The sequence below is a fragment of the Chaetodon auriga genome, chromosome 4 (genome assembly GCF_051107435.1).
Source record: "Chaetodon auriga isolate fChaAug3 chromosome 4, fChaAug3.hap1, whole genome shotgun sequence".
NCBI classification, from domain to species: Eukaryota; Metazoa; Chordata; class Actinopteri; order Chaetodontiformes; family Chaetodontidae; genus Chaetodon; species Chaetodon auriga.
The window spans coordinates 20,108,944-20,129,502 of record NC_135077.1 but is presented as its reverse complement, the minus strand read 5'-3'; the positions used below and the strand labels follow the sequence as shown (position 1 = coordinate 20,129,502).

The window sequence follows — 20,559 nt, the reverse complement described above, 5'->3', positions numbered from 1 at the left end:
GTGGTGAACAGACGCACGCGTTCACCCTGCGCCTCCTCCGTTTAGCCTTTGGCGGTCTGTAAAAAAAAACACCTGGATTCTTTCTTGAATCAACGAACCAATCAGCCTGTTTACCTGTGGAACGTTCCAAACAGGTGTTTTTGGAGCGTTCCACATCTTTCCCAGTGTTTGAAACGTGTTGCTGCATCAGATTCAGAATAAGCAGATATTTACAGAAATCAATGAAGCTGATGAGGTCAAACATGAAATATATCGTCTTTGTGCTGTTTTAAATTGAGGGTAAGTCAAAAAGCATTTGCAAATGATCACAATGTGTTTGACAGAACGGCTAAACTTGCTAACTGCTAATCACGGGGGTGACTGTGGTAACTTCTGCGTATGGTGACATTAAGGCCATCCCCCTCTTCAAGATGAGTCCTCGACCTCCAACATCACAGTTCAGACTGTCAATCAATCAATTAACAAATTATTAATGCTTCACATAACCACACAGCAATGTCAGTTTTTTGGTTAATCTAGCAGATGAGCAATGAGTAATTCATTTAATTGGTGCAAAAATCATAATTCAATATTCCACAGTCCTGCTCATTCACAACAGCAGCCACAGCACATACAGCACATGGTCCGGTCGTACAGCCCAACATGACGGCCATTATTTTTGACCAAAAAAGATGACTTTCAACAAATCAACTCAAGGAAGGACACAAACACACAGAGAGGCTCACTTCTTGTGTTCATGCGTGAATCTGATGCTTTGAACATTGTGTGCACTAGTACATGAAGCTGCTGTTCTGTTATGACTGACATACGTGTAGCATGCGTGATGAACATCCCCAGCACACTGATGTGTTTGTGAACAGCTCTCCATGCTTCCCCAGCTGGCAGCACTGATTCTGCTGGGTGCACAAAACAGCATTAAGGACAGTGGGCCTGCACCACAGCACAGACAGAAGGATTAACTGACCAATTACAAGGTGAGAAATCCTAAAACGAGCATGGTGGTATTCCCAAGGCAGCGGTTTGGACAATCAACTGGCTCTGGGTCAGCATCTTACTGGACGATGTTACTGTCAAACTCCGTGCCAAAATGTTTTATTTCATCATGAATGACTTGTCCGCTGTTTGCAGTGTTTTCGGTAATGATGAGTCATGCTTTTTTTTTTTGTTGAACCTGCTTTACAAGCATTGGTAAATATTACAAGCAGCCATTAGAAAAGAAGACCTCACGTCCGACAAGGTTGTGCATATTTCCTCTTATCTTTGAAAGCAATTCTGTGCTCGGCTCTCAATTGAATGAATAAGAAAAACGAGATAATTTGACAGGCAATAACAGCTACAGCTACTATCTGTGGATCTCCGCCACAGCGTGCTCCAAAACAGGCAGTGCGGCCATTTTTAAAATCAGCAAAGAAATGTCAAAGGTCAAATGTAATGTGACGGATAGTCTCCCATTCACTGGAGGTCACAGGTTCCGTGGTTTGTTGGTGAGTGAGCGAGCATTTCCTGTCAAAATTAAACATAATAACAAGCTATTTAGAAAACGTTTGGCGGCAAATCCATCCAGGGAACGCAAGGAAATAACCCCGAAACAGATGAGCAGGTCGGGGTCTTTCACAGCAACGTGTCCCTGTGCTGACAGCCAGTGTGCTCAGAAAAGGCCTTTTGGTCACATTTTGTTTGGAAAGTGTTCAATTTCTGCAAATATCTTCACGTTGCGTTGCATCATTTTGCGTATTCTCGTCTTCACTGCTTTAGTCTGCGTCACGCACGTCTTTTAGTTCAGTCTTTTAAGGCCTTCGTGCTTCTTAAACGCTCTATTCTAAACCTGCTTGTAGGTTAAAGACACAAAACAACGCTGCTTTCATTTCAGTACAGGAAAAAAAAACGTAGTTTCTCCAAAATCTGTAATACAAGTAATTGGCACTGCGATCATGAATCACAATATAACACTCCATTTATTGCGGATAAAAGCCAGATGCCAAGTCTGTCTGTAACCAGCCAAAACACAAGCCTTTCATTTCTGAAAAAGAAGTAGGCTATTCAGAAAGATACTATTGAGATGTTCCCTCAAACAAATTAAGAATAACTGACCTTCATTTTCATCAAGTAGTTATTAAAAATAACACTTTGTGTTTACATTTCTGTTTTTTTTTTTTCCCTACTGATTCATTTACACCTTAGATTTAGGAACACATGGATCTGCTGCTGATGCACATGAGCATGCTTTTTGTGAATTTCCTGTAAATGTCAAAACAAATTAAGAGGGAAAAAATGAATTCACAGGTTGCTCGATAAACGGGGCTCACTGCCAGCAAAGGCTGTACGACACAGACCAATCTCTTGATTCTGTGAGAAAGAGCTCTTCATATTCATCAAGACTTCAGCCATTCTATCTCATAGAGATAGGCGTATGTGGGTGGCATCCTTCTTTGTAAAAACTGAATACAGGCGAGCACATGCAGCACACTTTAAAACACCACATATGGCAGGAAAAAAACTTGTGTTTTTCCATGCACATGAGAGAAAAATGCAAGAAATGATGCCTCTGAGACATAAGTCCTCACAACAGTGCAAATTCCTTTTTCTATAAATGCCCAAATGAACCTGGTGGCACTACATTTTGAGTGACATAACCAGATTAATTTGCTGGGCTGCGGTGGTTGTTTCACAGCGTATTGCACACACAGTGTTTCCTAAAGACTGGCATCGTCACAAATCCAGAAGACAGCGCGATGGTGACCCCTTCATTACAGCTACTATGGAGACACAACGGTGTTATTATTTCAGTGCTTTTTTCACTTTTCACAATTTCCTCTTCTCAAACACTGAGTAATTAGCATATCCCCGCTGTTCAGCTAACACAGCTCCCTCGCGCATTTGCTTTACATCAGGCAAAATTGTCATGAATGTGGCTCAGATTACCGTTTCATGTGGTTTTGCTAATTATAAGCCACCTGACATACGTGTCAGATCCATCTCTCCCCCTTCCGGTTGACAAAGTAACCTCATTCAACCAAGACGTGGATGTCGCGCTAGCGTTCTCAAGCAGACAGGGTACATTCTTTGGAACAAGTGCGAAAAGAACAGGCCATCACCCTGCTGTGTAGTTTTCTGGCATACTGAAGCTCCTCACAGAGGTGATTGTGTGTCTGTGGAAGAGAAGTGAGAGAGAGTAGGAGGGTGGAAGGTGGGAGTGTGTACAGCGTCCATGTATTGTTTGTAAATCGCCCTACTGGCAAAGGGACACTCGGCTCTATAGCAGCCAGTCCTCCCAGGGATACAAAGCAAGGTCCAGTGGGAGGTGGGGGTAGAGTGAGAGGTAATTCTATATGTGCATGTATGTATGGGGACAGTGTGTTAGAGCGATGGAGGCCGTATCTATTAGCACTCAGCATGGACGACGAGGGAAAAGGAGCGGAGGAGCGAGGAAGACGAAAGAGGGAGGGAATCTTGAGAACTAAGGGGGGGTTGGGGAAGATGCCTTTTCTTAATGGTGGTATTGCTTTGACCGCTGTTTGGCAGAGGCGCCCAAGGCAGTGCCTGCTTGGATTTTAGCCTGTCACTTAGGACAGGGACACTAATCAGCATTGGTCCCGGTCCCTACCCCAGGAAAGGGGGAGCACTTTCAGGCCATTATTTTTTTTAAAAAAAAGGAAAAAGAGGGAGCAAGAGAGGGAGAAGAATTGCCGTGGCACAGCAGGAAATGCTAACCGCTAACCTCATTTACATGCAGGTCCAGGGAGGACGGGGGGAGAGCTTATTCCGTTTCCAATCTCCATGTTAAATGCTGGCCAGGGCAGCTGATGGGAATGAGAGGCATTGTTCGCCCCATGCTGCTCTCTCCCTCTCCGTTACACCAATACCTGCATCGCTTTCTCCAAGGTATAAAAAGAGACATCGCCTCGGTAATTTCAATCTTCACCTGAAATCTATATGTACCTGACATGCGATGTATGCAGCTGTTTACTTTGCGCAACTGTCGACTGCAACCCTCACAGGTCTATCTGTTCTGTCATAACCAGGTTGTGACCTGAGGCTGCCGCATTCAAAGCCATCCTTCACCCACTGAGTCTGTTCTGTGGCATAATGATTGCTATGACAACCATCACTTAAAGCCACGGGTAGGTGGAGGAGAGATGTCAGCTTCTCGTCTACTCTTCTGATGATCTCATTTCTGGCTGGCAGGTACAACAAGGTCAAACCACTGAAACTGGCAAAGTGGCTGCTTGCTACATGCAAATGACAGAAGCGAGTTTCCAAACAATTGCACAGGCCTGTCCAGATCGACACGGGGCTGAGCTCTCAGAACCACAAGGTGGGGGATAAAAAAAATGAAAAATAAAAATAACATATAGATTTTTTTTTTTTTTTTTTTTTTTTTAAAATCGGGGGAGTCTCAGAGAATGAGATGCAGAGGGAGGGATGCCCGTCTTTGGCCGGCTGTGAGCACAAAGTCCGGCTGTGCGTGCCAAATGAGGTTTTTAAACGGTTTTTCTGGGAGGATTTGTGCTAATCTAGAAAACCTTCTGGAGGAAGTGCAAATACATCTGCCGCTGACCACTCCCCTGTAGAGTACGAGGGATTAATGACATGGCAATCTGAACCAACATGGCCCCCATTCAAAACACTCGTGGGCAGTGGGAACATACGGGCAATCATGAGCAGAGCGTTCTGATTGACTCGCTACCTCCATCCATTCATTCATCCATTATCTCGCTCGGCTAATTCGCCCAGCTTCGTTCTACTTATGGTTATGGTTCTTGCAGGTACCATAAACTACAGGGCTCCTCCCTCACAATGGAATACACAGTGATTAGCTAATCTCATTAGCATCACAAGGGCGAAATCAAGTGACCGAATGCCCTTGGTAAACAATGAAAGGATGAGACCGGAGTCACATTGTTCTTTTAATGCGTTGGGAGATGCTTCGGCTGCACTGTGCAAATGGGGAAGCCTCCTCCACAATGCTGCATTAGTCAAGACGCTCACCTGCGTTTTCTGCTCCATAAATAATCTCGCACGGCACTGACAATGGCTTTCTCAGAGATGACATCACATCAATGATTTTAACTTCTCAGGACTTTTGTCCCGCAGCCAAACACTTCCACTCTCCTTTTAGAGATGATATATTGTTTCCCTGGAGAGCTGTCACTGCCTTATGGTCCTACTATCCTGTGTCTGTAACAGCCCCCCCTCCTTCTCCCTACTTTTAATCTCCCTATAAAACTGATCCTTCAGCCCAAAAAGCTGCAGACATGCAGCTGTTAGCCCGGCTGGTTAAAGACATTAGCCTGTGCCTTGCTCTCGACTGCCTAAATGTGCAATGTGGAAACACTTCCACACCAAGAGGAGAGAGGGGTTAGCCTGGCTAGTGCACTAAAGGCTAACTAGAGCCAGGCTGTGCTTGAGAGAGAATATCTGTGTGCATGTGTGTGTAAGAGGCCTCCTGCCCTCCTCTACCCACACAGGAAGTGAGGTCATCTCATAGCATTGCGCCGTGCAGAGTGCATTCAGTGAGGGCGACAAAGATCAACGCGTTGGCCAAAAGCCATTTTAAGGCCCCAAGCAAAATATACACACACTGATGACCTGCGCTGAATTACCACGTTTCAAAGAGCAGCTTTATGGACAGTTGATGTGCAATATGCTAAAGCGGCGCGTTTGCAGGGACAATCAAAAAGCAACAACCAACGCAGAATCCACAGCCAAAAAACAGAAATCATACGCCCTTCTTATGCCAAAAACTTCCCAGGTTCACGGACTAGTTAAAGAAGTACCACATGCTCCCAAAATCTCCTCGCAGGCCGCGGGCGATGCTCTTTCTTCTAAGACAATTGAGGAAGTTCTTTGTATCTGCACAATGTAATTTTAGTGTCTTTCTAGGAGTGAAACGTGAGACAGAGTCCAACAATAAATCACATCCCTGTTTAGAGCGGGCGTCTGGCACGACTGGCCGGCTTCAGCTCCCCAGACCACCACCTCCTCTTCCACCGCCTCCTCCTCCTCCTCCTCCTCTCCTCTCATGCTCTCCATCCCTCATGCCTGTTAAAGGCTTGTCCTGCAGGGCCTGGATGCACTTGTGTGGTACAACAACAGAGAAACCGCCCAAAGCTCTTAACAGCTCTTCCTCTCCACTTCCTCCCTCCCTCCATCTCCACTGCTACCACCACCACCAGCTCCTCTCTCCCTCTCCACTCTGCTCTGTCTTTCCCAGCTGCACCGGCGAGCTGTTCCGTATGAACTGCTGCCAGCTGAAAGCCTGCTACTCCTGTGAGATTGCTATTACTCAGTGCAAGCAGGGCTCTGCGTAGCCAAAGGGCTGCTCTCCGAGCTGTAGATCTCCATGTTGTGACTTGTCAACACGGGAAAAATCGTTACCAAGGCTGAGGCACTTCCATTCCACACAGAGGGGGTCTGATTGAGACCAGGCAGACAGGCAGGTACTGTACTGAAGGTATTAGGATGACTACTGTTACCTGATTTTGTGCTGCAGAGGATTCTCTGCTTAGAGAAGGCACTTTGAACTTATTAGATAACAAACATCTGAAAAAAAAAAGTCTGCAGCGAATCTCAGTTTAACTTCCTGATACCGAATTAAATAATTCGTAATCAGATGCCCAGCAAAAAAAAAAAAAAAAAAAAAAAAAACTATCTGAGTCAACATTTTAAAAGTTGACCAATTCAGTTTTTTATGTTACGATTTGAACTAGACTGTGGTGTCGAGCACCAGGATTTACTTTTTAGAGATGCCAGCAGACAACCAATGAATCACAAACTGGAAAGAGCATGTATTTCAATGTTCCTTCATCATCATAGCAAATGCAGACTGTGTGAAAGTTGTTGCTCCTTGCACTGAGAATACCTCAGGGTAGATTTAAATATGTTGATTTCTCTGATCATTCATCAAAATGAGATCAATGTTTGGTGTTTACATAAGAGTTTTCCATCGGGTAAAAGTAAAATCTGACGGAGCGTTCAACTTTTGTTTGACAGACTTTGATAACTGGTGCTACGAATCCATTTCAGAGGAAGTAAAGTAATATAATAATCAGTACAATAATAACAAATGACAATCAAATACATGTATGAAAACGGTCAAAGCATTACTTTTCTTTTAATAAAGATGCTTTGCACAGTGTTGCTGCTTTGCCATTAAATAAGTGAGCCACTTAAAAAGTTTGGGTGAGCTACTTTCGACTTTCGGGGCACAGCCAGCCTCTTCCACGCACATGTAAACACTATCAGCTCTTCTGCTGAATGCTAAATTATTAAGCACTCAGGTCTCCTTCCAGTGACCTCAAACACTTTCTAATCAAGAAAATTTGTGGAGTAAAAGACAAGATAAGAGCAACAATTTAGGGGTTTAGCAGTATACAAAAACTCCACGGGGTCCCACAGCTTTCAGGTGAGGCTTACACGTGTTTTCAGTCCAGAGAGGACACGAAGACGTGGGCTGTAATTCATCCTAAAAATCCACACATTTGTGTTTATTTTGAATGAATGAAAATGAAAAGAAAACGGGGAATTCTGCTGTGAAATTGATTGAAAAACAAATACAAAGAGCTTTAATCCTACAGGTGAAATTAAGGCACATGTACATTTGCATTACAGTCAATAAGTACTGAAGTAAAAATGGCAGTGTGTACATGTACTTCAACTCAACTACAACACCATCTACACATGAAGGAACATTACACAAGGATCTTTGATCATATGCTTCATACCAATCACTGATGATGTTCCCATATTCACACCAATAAACATGTCCGGCCACAGAAGAGTCTTTTTTTTTTTTTTTTTTTTTTTTTGTTAAAGCTTCAATAACAGACAAACTTGGGTCATGCCGCCGCAGGAGTTAGCAGATACAGCTTATGCTGGCTTGGGCTGAACAACATAGACACCTAAACAGGAGATCTAAATAAACCTGGAGGGTCTTCACGCTCTGGCTGCTCATTTACCTTTGCTTTACTGTTCATATTTGAAAGATGTGCTGGGCTGGTTTGACTAGCATAGCTTAGCTAACAGCATACAACCAGTTTCTGCCAAGACACCAACGACAGTCCTTCAACTCGTACTGAGGCTGAAGCCCTGCACAGAAACAGAAACTACACCCTGAAACAACACTACCGTGAATCTTCAAACTGATTGTCCTGACATGTACAAGTGAAGCTGTGAATTTATCAATAAATACTCAGTCAATATTTTTAACCTGAGTGTTGTCTATTTCAGGCTTTAGTCTGGTCCCATAGTGACACTGTAATGGCTACATGAAATGAAGGGGCACCCTGGATCAAATGGATCATTCAACAACAACAACGTGAAATAAGTGATTTTGAGAAAATTCCTATTTCACGTTATTCTTGGGTAACATACAGAGAACTCTGTCTCTTAGAAACGTGTATTTTCAAGTTGTATTAACCCTGAATCTTATCAGACAGGATGAAACGCCGTGCTACAGATGTGCTTCGCCTTTTGTCTAAAGCGGCGAATAAGGTTAACATTTGTGTATAAGATCCACAACCTGAGGCTCAGCCACGTCTTTTAAACCAGGCAAATTAGACCTCACCCGACTGTATATTCACAGGCTCGGTGCTTTCATTTACTCTCAAGTAAAAACACAAAAGACAGAGTTCAGTTTGGCCACTGAATACGAGTGTTCGCTGCGAGCAGGCTTCCATGCTCTCCATGACAGCGTATGGCGAGCGAGGCATCCACCACCTTTCCCCTGCCCTTTAATTCATTTCTAAGTTAAAGCCTGTGCATCATTATTCGCTTGAGCTCCACTCGCCCGACACCGCCGGAGCACCCAAGCCCCATCGACTGGAGGGGGGATGGGGGGGTGTGGTGGTGGTGGTGAGGTGGGGGATTCTTGGCAGAAATTCCCCACAAATTTTATGCCAAGAGAGAAATGGAAACCTCCTCTCATTTTCCTTTCCCCTTAAACCAATGTTTTCAAGCCCCAGCCCCACCAAGGTCATTATAATCATAGCGAGTGGAAGGGAGCCAGTGACCCGCCATTACAGTAAGGTAGAGAGCCACCCAGTCAGTCAGCCATCGGCCGACGAAGAGGAGCACAAATCTATCCGGAAATGCTAAAAATCCCTCCATTCCAGATGGAGACGGAGCAGAACACAAGTGTTCCTCCATAAACACTAAAGGATGTGCTCTTCATGATACAGACTGTCAGTCAGTCTGCATTTTAACCACGGATGACCACGAGCCGAAAGATGTTAAAGGGATTAGTTCAATCTAACGACAACACCTCCTTTAATGTGTCCAGCTCGGCATAAAATATGCTGAATATTAAGCCTTTTTCCCCACTAACACAAGATGCCATTTTTAAAATCACAAAGTCTTTGGTACAAAATATTAAACCTCATAAGCATTTTCACTAACCCTAACTTTTCAGAGGGAGTCATAAGGCAGCGAAATTACTCAAACAATAACACGCTGCAAGGTCATAAAGAATGGCAGTTTTCATTGTGGCACCAAAGGTCATGTTTACTTGTCAGAGTGAAGGCGCCATACTGTACAGTGACCTCCATAGCCGGCTTATGTACCCACAGACACACACACAGACAGACACAAACACACAAGGGCTGCGTGTTCACTTTCACATGTGCGTGCCGTGCACACACACTTAAAGAATAGCCTCCTCTCACAAGCTGTGACACAGACAATAGGACAGTGCACACGGGGCTGCACAACCCATATATCTGGGTCTGTGCTAAGATAAAGCACCTCCAGCATTGCAGCCAGTGTATTAGCGTGCCCTTTTTCACCACAGATGAAGAGATTTGAAGCTCGATATTGTGCTGGCTTGTTGGCTGGCACACCACCAGGGTGTTGTTGGCTGAATAATGAAAACACACAGACTGACAGCGAATGGCATGAGGTGACACTTCCATTCTAGAGTGGGAAGATCCAAAACAAAGCGCAAAAAGCTTCTGACAAATTCATACTTTTCGGTGACAGTTTGTTGACTGAGGAGGGAAACAACTCCTCAATCAGGAAAAAAAGAGGCTTTCATTTAAACCCAGGAACACAGCGCAGTGCCGACACTGGAGTGCATGCTTTCAGATTGGTGTGTGAAGAGTGTTTTTGTTGCAGGCCAATTACAAAGCTTAATTGAAAGGTTGAGTTGGGCTAACTACGGTCCACTTGGCCAAAAGATGGAAAATACTGGACTTCATGTTTGACTGATCCAGACTATATAATGATGACAGTGCGTGAAATACAGCTTTCGCACATAAACCGTGCGCCTTCTAATTGCTGGATCTTACAATTACTTTGCTCACCATTTTTCCATCTGTTAAACGATGTTTTAAAAAGCCTTTTGGTTCGATCACATTTGAAACTAACAAAGCATGCCCTTAAATATTCCAATCATTATAAAGCAGGGCTTGTGGTGAAACTCCAGGGTACGTTTGGTTGTTGAAATGGACAATCAATTGCTATTTCCTCGGTGGGCAACTACAGTAGCTGCTAAAACAGCATTTTCTATCTGCTACACACACAAAAAAACATGAAATCTATTTCAATTTTGCTATATTTTGAGACGAGTGAGTCATATCACCAAAATATTCAAAAACTATTAATATACGTGTCCCTGTTAACAGGGTGACATGTCATAAAATCCTACACGGTGAGTCACTCCAATTACCCAAGACAGGACACTTTTTTCTCATTTGGAAGGAAAATGCACAACTTATTAAAGTATCAATGGGCCATACTGCACGCCATACTGAATTTTTAATCTGGCTCCAAACAAACAGCCTGGAAACAGCTTCACAGATGTGTTTTCTAATGAGGAAGAGGAGCGTCATGAAGGAGGAAGGGACGTTCAGGGAAAGGCTGCTTGTTTCAGGTGCTGAAATGACAAACTGCTGCTGAAACTAATGTAATTCAGGATCAAACTGTCCACTTCGTAAGACACAGATTCTGGTTAACGATGAGGAAAATGCATTCAGGGGACAAGCTCTCTGAAAGAAGCCTCGGTGTGTGCACACGCTGGTGAAAGGGCTGCAGTGGGTTACGTCTGGTTGTACATCATGACCCCGTTCTGTGCAGTCCAGCCGTGTGGCTTGCATAGTCCTCCTGCAGCGTATCAGGGAGGGCTCACTGTCCAAATACCCCCCGTCACTCCGTCACACACAGATCCAGTCCCTCACCACCGTCAGCCAGTCTCCACAAACGCTGCAATCTCCCAAGTTCAAGCCTAGGTCAAACAACTGAGCAGCAGATCAGCCACTAAACCCCCCCCCCCCCCCCCCCCAAAAAAAAAAAAAAAAAAAATCTGATTTGAGCAAATGTTTCAGAAATGTTAAACGGCGTCAGGCTCGCTCCTCAAACCCCTCTGAAATCAAACTGTGAGACAGTTAGCGGAGTGCAACTTAAAGTGGCCTTTTCGGTGGTGGCTGGTTATGCTGAACAGCTGGCACGGTCTGACATTTAAGAGATGAAGAAGAGAAGTGTCATAAGATAAATGTACCCGGCCGCCGTTGATTTAAAGATGAATCACTCAATTATTCATTGCATTTGCATCCCAATGTGACTAATTGAGCTGTTTGCTTGCGCATGTATTGAGCAGAAATGATCACGAGCAAAAAAAGAAAAAGATGTCACTCTGGGATAATTCTTTTAATACTGGTTGTCATTGCCCACTACCATCCAAGCGATCCTCTAGCGGTCGGAGGGTGTAACTGCAGCTTTTTCATTATCTGGACCGATAAAGGCACAATACGAACATCCAAGATACAGAGGGTCAAATGTACAAAAGTAAAGCAAGCTGCTCGCAAAATTAACTCCACGGGAATTACAGCAGGCTTCAGGCTGCGGCACGGCGATGTTTCGAGCAATGTGGCGGAGCACGACCGTCGTTTCCCTCCTCTAACCGCGTTATTGATCGTAGTCTGTCTGCAATGAATGGCTGCAAAGGGAAGGGGGGGAAAACCCTGAACTTCAGGTGACCGACCATGGCTCTGACACAGCCTGCATGCAGACTGGGAGGGGTAGGGGAAAAAAACTACCATCGGCTTTGGGAAAGACAAAAAAGCCCTCTCCACACTTTTTAAAGTCGACGACAAACAAGCGAATTCGGTTCCGCGGTTCGGGAAGCCGAAGTACGCGGCGAAAGTTAGCCGTTAATCGCCGCGGAAATGAACTTTAGCGAGCGTTGCTAGATAGCGCTATTGCTAACTAGGAACACTAGGGTACGGGTAGCCAGACTCTGGCTTGTCTGATCCGACTGACCCTTCATTTTATTGCGGCCAGACTCCCAGATCCTCCCCTTTCTACCCGAAAAGCGACCTAGCAGAGGCGAACGCATTCCCCGAAAAACCGCTCTGCCGTTATCCCTCACACACAACCGACACATATGCCAACTGACCGCAACCTTTAGCGGAATCGGACCTTTATCGATTATACTCTTTAATAAAGCCACGTATCATTTATCCACTCACTGCCTTGCTAACGTTGCCCATCGCCAACAACATGGCTGCCTCGCTCGGACCTAAAAAGGGAGAAATAACCTACGCCGAGTCTTTTGTCTGTTTCACCTCTTTAACCCTAAACTACTGCGCAAAACACACGGAGAGCCGTTAAAATTGAGCAAATCGAGTGAACGACTTACGTGAAGGCAGGCGCTTGGGTTGCTCCTGCTTCCTCCTTGGCATTTTCCCCCGTTTTTAATCACATTCTCGTCCTTGTTTAGGGATAAGAAGAAAAAAGGTTTTTCCCATTGAGACTGGAGGCGCCAGTGATGGCAGGGACTTGGTCGTGCACCTGGCTTTGCTCGGTTTAAAGTGTATTGTTGGGGAATGGGAGCACAGGCGGAGGAGGTGCCGCTGTTGTTGTTGCCGTGTCTTGACTATGGCTGCTCTCGGTGCAAGTGTGTCTCCGAGCCCCTAACTAACACTAATGCAGGGATCAAAGGGCAGCAACAGCAGAGCAGACGCGCACGCACGCACACTCACATTCACACACACACACGCACACACATTCACACGCTCTCACACACACACTCACGCACACACTCAAACGCGCTCTTGCGCGCACGCACACATTCGAGGAGCTCGCCCCCGAGAGCGGCGTACGGACAAGGTGCCCCCGAGCTTTCAGGGTGTATTGCTGAAAAGAGGATGTATTTGAAAAAGCAAAGAGGGGATAATTCAGCACCGAGAGCGCGTTCATGGAATCTATTAAATGTACCCAAAAATAATAATTAGAATTATAATATTAGTGAGGGTTTAGGCGAATGATGCAAACATGACCGCACATGTTTAAGCAGAGGAATGACATGCATGAATTTCGCTTGTTTTGGCAAAGAACGACAATTCACTGCTGTTACTAGATCTTTATTATAATTAAAAATAAATATCCCACGTGCAGCATGGTAGAATTTAACAACTGAATATGAACATTAGCGGTTAATACTGACTAGAGGACTTATTTTACACACTGATTTTGTGTATGCGTGCATTAAATCTATGCTGCTATAATAACAGTGATACTAATAATACTTTTAGTATATTAGTACACATGGTATTTTCGATTCAGGGTATTCATCTATGCCCTGAAGTTTCTACAAGGCTGCATGATTTCACCAGGATTCATAAACTATACAAAAGTTGCATGAAGTAAACAGGAGCCAAAAGCTGACACTTGAATGAAAGTTAATGACTTTCATCATCATCAAACATGCGATATTTTAATTTGTTGTATGTCTGTCATGGCCTCCTCTTACCCCCGTCTCTGCACGCAGGCTTCATACATGTCACGCTGCTAATTTAAAAACTGCCTGCTGAGTTATACCTAAAATCTGTCTATTATTAGAACAGCAGAGAAAAAGGTGCATTGTGTGGGAACCGGTATTAAATCAGGTGGGGGCAATAACAGGTGTCAGCGTCAGAAAAGTGTCCAACGATTATCCAACCCAATGTAGTCATCTCCTCATCAAAGTTGAGAGACCAGAACTGGCCAGAGCTGAATCCTCCTCCCTCTCAGCTGGGTGTTGGGGCTTTTTCACAGCGCAGGCTGTCCCCCACTCCCTGCTGTTGGACTCCTCCAGGCTGCGTTCTGTTGGCCTGCCGCGTTCTTTCACACCTCGGCCGTGTGTGAGGAGAGCTGTGTCTTCATCCCTCCATCCTTCCATCCTCCAGTCCTCCTCCTGCCATGCCTTCCACCCACCCCCAGCGGAGGCGCAGGAGGCTCGTTACCGTGGCAATTAGTGAAAAGCCCAAATTAGCCCTCTTGGCTGTCCACAGGTGACAAAGACACTTTGCATTTCTGCTAATTAGGAAACAGAACAACATGATTAAATGGGGCCTATCAGGAGGAGAGTGGACAAACATGTTCCACAAATAGAAAAGAGTTATATATTATTGCATCTCCTGCATGAAATGATTAAGACATCCCATTATGTGGAGGGGATAATGCGAGGGTGCAATACTGAATATTATAATAGTTTACATTACAGTTTTAATAGACTTCTTGTGAGCAGACAGCTGTGTTTCTTACCTGCGCCTGCAGATGGACAGCTTATGGACAGGCGCTCTGAACAAACAGTGGATATGCTGCTACGAGGAAAAGGTTAAATTCATTTTGGTTTCTGCGTTTTTTGCACACTGTCTGTATTTTTGTGGACAGCACAAAATATGCATATGGCAAGACCTCTAGACGATTTCTCCAACTACCTCAGGGGAAAAATACTGCGTTTAAACACTCGGAGTCTGCGCTACTGTAGTTCTGCTGCTGAAACATTCAACTTTGACAATGTGTTTGTACTACAAATATGTGATTTTATACTACATATAAAATAAGTTGCAGAAGATGGAAAAGGTGACTTTGAGAGCATACATAGACATTTGCTCCAGATCAGTTCCCATGTCTATAAAATGCAGTGCAGTGCAAACAGTGCAGCTCTGGTTTGTATGTCTTGATGACACCAAAGATAAATGTATTTGTCTAGTGGGTTTCAAGATTTCTGAGAGGCATGTCTGTGCTTAACAGTTTTGTATGAATAATTCGAGAGAAGCTGAAATTCTCCCTTAAGCCTTTTCACAGTGGATGGCTCAGTCAGCGCCACATCCGCTCCGTGTGTCCACCCTCTGCTTATTGCACCAATTAATGAAAACAAACTCTACATAATATCAACCTCAATTAAGCAGGCTGACTTATTCCAGACACACATCAGTGCAGAAATGTAAAACTTCTGCATCCGGTGGCATCATGTCCACCGAGCGCGTTCATTAACAGAAATGTAAGCTGTCCTCCTCGATTCGTGTTTGTCTTGGCGGCGTTTTTTGTTCCCAGTTGAGTTTGGTCACCACGGGGAGGTCACAGCCTGTTCTCTGACCCTGACAATGCCGGGCAGCTGAGGTAATGCTGGTAACAGTACAGCCTGCTGATAGTAGCCATGGCAAGGGTTGAACCTAAAGGTCAGTCCTCATTGCTGCGGGGATGAGCGCTCCGGCTATGTTATCAGTGACGGCTCTCAAATGTCCCAGCTGGAACACACACTGTGCGTTATTCACTAATGCAAAAAAGGGCTTTCACTGAATCGCCCGTAAATATAAAGACACAATAAGTGCTGTGCTCAGATGAAGAAGGTACCGCAGGTCAATTAGAGTTGTTTTGTTTCACTTCCCAATAACTGGCGCAGGTTCCCTGCTTTGAAAACAGCTCATATTGTCACTTGGTATTATTACTACTTATTAAAATGGTTCCCTATAGTGGCACAACAGTTACTGGGGGCTAAATGAGTTTCAGGTGCTTCGGTGGAGGATGGAGCAGACTGGAGAGAAATGAGCTAACTTGCTTATGTGCCTTGGGGGCAAAGTGAACATCCTCCAGTTTCCGCATCTCTTTTTTCCTCCTCTGTCCTCTCCGGCTCTGTCCTGCGTGGGCAAGGCCGGCCGGGCTAGCGTTGGGCTCGGCCAGTCAGATGTTGCCCTGGGGTAAACAGAAACATCTGTCCCCTGCCCAGCCGTGACTGTCGCCGAGTGATAAATCCTGGGGTGGAGTGTGCCAGCGCTGTCCGGCGTGCCACCTGTCCCCCTCCTACACAATATCCCCAACCCAACGCGTACACACACACACACTTCACCCTATTTGCACTCGTCCGCCTTCATCCTGACAGTGTGACAGAAGCAGGTGGTTCACTCCCTTTTTGCCCTCTGGCCTTCTATGCTCTCGTCCTCGGTTGGCACATTTATGCAGGGAGCGAGAAGGGTTGTCGCCTCCAGCAAATAGCAACGGAGAGATCCCTGCGCCAGGTTATTCAGCGGTGGTCCTCGGGAACTCAAAGGCCTATAGCTGTGGTTTCCTTTAATCTGGCATAAAGTCTGCAGATCAGATAAACTAAGTTTCAGAAAGGTCAACAAAACGCTCAGAAAAAAAGAGGAAATGACTCGCTTCTCACTTGTTTTACGCTACAACCCATCCGACTGTCTTGTAAACTCATCCGTCAGAGAAAAGCATGCACACACACTGTATATAAATTCTCTTTCTGCCATGTCTTACTCTCCTGCCACCACTTCCTCTCTGCTCTTCTACTTTTACTAGTGTGACAGAGGCAGGTGGCCAACTTCCTGCCCTTTGACCTTCAACAGTTTCCCTGTGGTAAGGAGACAGTGCAAACACACACACACACACACACACACACACACACACACACACACACACACAGAGGAGGAGCCTAGGTTGCCCTGGGTGAACTGGGGCAGAGGTCTTGCAAAAAGGCCCTGGAGGGAAGCGAAGGTCCTTCAACTCGGGGACAAGAGTTATTTTAGCAGCGCTGAAGCTGACAGGCTGAATGATCATCCCCGCAGCACCGACACCTCAGTGAATGCATCATCATCAGAAAGAGAGACGTACAGTTTAAAAGTAAAAACTGACTAACAACTGAGAGGAATCAGTGACACAGCGCTCGTGAGAACAGCCCTAAAAACAATGTGCTCTTTTATCATTTCAAGCAGTTCGCATCCAGTACGTTTTTCACAGAAAGTCACAAAGCACGAGGACAATAACAGCGTCTGCCACCTGCCTCTAAATCCCTTTTTTATTCCAGAGGCTCGGTGAGCAAAAATAATTACAAAAAGTGTTACGAACAGCTATTCATTTGTCCACCTCTCTGCCCTTGGCTGGATGACTATCTTTTTCCTTTACAATATGTCTGAATTTATCTAGCAAAAGGCCAGTGATAAATTCTTTTCACCAGTTGAAATTATATCAAACGAAAGAGCAGTTCAGCACTCGAGCGTGTTCCTTTGAGCTGTACTTTAGGCTTGTGCGCGTCTGTGTGTGTGATTTGCATGTTTGTTTTATGCCTCTATGTGTGTGTAAGAGGACCCCTGCTGATTAATGTCACTTCATATTGTAATGGAGCGTGCTGAACATGTCCTGATATCTGTAATGTGTTACCGGTCTCAGCTTGATTTTACTGCCACGGTCTAATAGGATATTGCTACGATCACAATTTGGATTAACTTCCATATCACTGCCGTTAAACCGAGTGAGGTTTGTATGCGTGCGTGCGCGTGGACGATGGAGAAGTGGGGATGTTTATCAGGGTGGGCTGCTCTGGTCGATTAATTTCACATTCAGCACCTCCTTCATAATGTGTCTCTTCCATTTGTCACCACAATAGTTTTCATTATGAACACTTACAGCTGCTGTGCTTCCTCTCATTGATGCTGCGCTGAGGGAGGAAACATTTTTGACCCTTTGTAAAATAAGGCACCGCTGTCTGAATTTGCTACGGGGGGATACTGTACCGGCAAGTGCTCTCTCTTATGATTGGCTCACGTCCGATGCGCACACGCGCACACACAGGTATAATGAACCCTAGTAAAGAGGTCTGGCATGCTTTTGTATGAACATTTTGTTGTCAGCAGGGAGCAGGGAACTCTATGCAGAGGAGGCTGCCCTTGCTCTGTGAGTCCTTTGTCTCCCTACATCCCCAAGCTCCACCTCTCTCTCAGCCAGCCCTCCAATGGGAGAGCCTTCAGGTGTTGACCTTATCGGGTGGAGGTCAAAGCCAGGTCAGGGATCTGTTGCTAGGCTACCATCAGATAAGTGGCTGGGGTAGGCAGCCGTGGGTAGCTCCGTCATTCAGGGCTTGTCATGTAATCTTGTTCATTTGCAGACAATTGTTTGGACGTCAGAAAGGCTATCTGGCCCATACTGTTGTAATGAAACACATTAAAATATTAAAACCGGCCATGCTGAGCATTGGCAGCTCCACTTGGCACATGCTTCTTTTTTACAGTCATGCCAACTGTCAGGCAGTAACATGAGCCCCTTAAATACGCTTGTGTGGTTGGCTGTGTTGAAATTTCAGAGTTGTAGAGGATAGGCGGGTATTCATTTGGGCTTTTTTTATTTTATTTTGTCCTGCATCGTTTGATTCGGTTTACAAAATAAAGATAGATTAACATGCTCAGATTACCACATAGTTATACATGATAATATCTGTAAGCATCTTTATGGGGCATTACTAATTTACATCCATTTTAAAAATGCACCAATGCTGTAAGCAAACAACATTTAGAGCTTAATTCCAGTAAAACCATTTATGTAATCAGAGATAAAAAAAAGAAAAACTTGATGTCTTGATTGGGAAAGAAGAACTCTACACTCATGTCCATCTGTGTATATATATGTATTTTCCCTGCAAATACTGTACATAAATAAATGGAGAAATTCATTCATGACTCATTTAGGGGTACAGGTGGGAAGGCATCTTGCTGTTTGCTAACCTACAACCTTTAAATAGAGTATAAAGAGTGCTACAGCAGTCTGTTGGAAGAGGGAGAGGGGACGGAGGGAGGGAGGGAGGGAGGGAGAAAGGCAAAGAGAAAAAGAGAGAGATAGTTGTTGCATCTTCACACAAACATGGTCTGTTCTCCCACTCTGCCATTCCACCACCTGGACCGAGCAATGTGGGAGAATGCGCCACGCGGTGATGAACGACACCAAACAGGACGATTTCTGTTCACACTGGGGGTCATACGGAGTAAGACGGGTTGACACAGCATCTGTGTCATATCACAGGTTCCTGGTCGGCGACACCTGCATTTTGTCAATGTCACCCACTCAACCGGTCAGGTTAACCGGCGGGGCCGGGAGGAAGCGGCCTTGGGAGGCCGCGCGAGGAGCAAGACCTCAGACAGTTAGACATAAAGAGACCTAGATAAGGCACGTGGCAATTTATCCATGCCAGTCCTTGTACTGTAGCTCCAACATGGGATCTCGTCTGTTAGATTGGCGCATTGTGAAAAGAGGTTCTCAGTGTCTGGGTGCTTGCCAGCTGACATTCCACGGAGACAAATTGAGAGAGAGGCTCCGGCAGATTTATCGGGCCATTGGCTCGCCTCAGGAATTCTCTTGTAACATGGCACTCCTGTGAAAGGGATAAAGAAATTAGTGTAAAACAGCCCCCACGCCCCCTCTCCCACAGCACCCGTTTGGATATCTAGCTCTACTTGTAACCCCCCCCCCCCGCCGGCACGCACATATACACACTTCCTTATTTTATATAAATGTGGATGAATACAAGATGGATGGGTCTGAGCTTCACTCCTTTTATTTCTATGAATATTCAAGAGGGTGGGCAAGAGAACGGTGCTGTATTCTGGCTGTTGAGTCACAGGTCCTCAGTGGCAGGAAGCACTGCTGGTCAAATGACAGAGAGAGAGAGCGAGAGAGAGACATGGCGGAGGGAGGGAGAGAGAGAGAGAGAGAGAGAGAGAGACAGAGAGAGAGAGAGAGAGAGAGAGATGCGTGTGTGTGGGATTTGAAAGGAACTGCTCCTGGCTGTCTTGGATATTTATGCCTTTCTAAAGCAATGAGGTGTTTGGAGAAAGAAACCAGTTATGTTCCTAATGCTACAGCGAGAGCAGAGAGCATTCTTTCGCACTCGGCCAAACAGATTACGGCCTGCGAATGTGAGAACATGTTTCCACCTCTGACCTTTTGTCGATCAATAGAGAAATTTGATTGACTTTCCCCAAGCTGTCTGGAGGACCAGCTCATTCAGATATACCATGTATGTTCTTTTTAAATATTCATACAACCATACATTATATACATCATAAACTAATGAGGATTAATTATTAATTACTGGTATACGCATCCCTGCTGGAAATTCACTTCCTGGTTTTGCATACAATAGAGCCCTAATGCCATCCCCCATATCATCTGTCAGCATCTAGAGGTTATCTGCCAAGTTGATGAACAGAGAGATTGGCTATGAAACACAAGGTGTGACAGTATTGCAATATGTTATAGTATGCAGGCAGAGCTCATCAGGAAAGAGAGGACGAGCGGCTTTGTTCCAAATGTCACGATGCATATTTATGGGCGCACTGGAGTGGCTCCCTGTATAAGCACCATTCACCATCTATCAAGCTAAAACACTACAGTGTCTCTTTGACAACTTGGTAGGATAGTGTTGTGTGACAAAGTGATCAAACTGGGCGATCTGCTCATGGCTTGAGCCAAATTTTCTTGTGAAATGGACTGTCGTTTTGACAGCCAAGACAATAAAGCATGCTGAGG

General features: G+C 45.1%; 1 protein-coding gene across 2 annotated transcripts in view; it reads right to left on the bottom strand.

Annotated features, from left to right (window-relative positions):
* znf827 (zinc finger protein 827) overlaps window positions 1-13,006 on the bottom strand; it is a 62,343-nt gene extending 49,337 nt beyond the window's left edge. The window contains exon 1 of one of the 2 annotated variants that reach the window (XM_076727690.1): window positions 12,632-13,006. In XM_076727690.1, coding sequence (XP_076583805.1) covers window positions 12,632-12,674 — 43 coding nt within the window. In that variant the 5' untranslated portion in view covers window positions 12,675-13,006. The remainder of the gene's footprint in view (window positions 1-12,631) is intronic. The other variant, XM_076727691.1, reaches the window with a different exon arrangement.
* Between the last annotated feature and the right edge of the window lie 7,553 nt (window positions 13,007-20,559).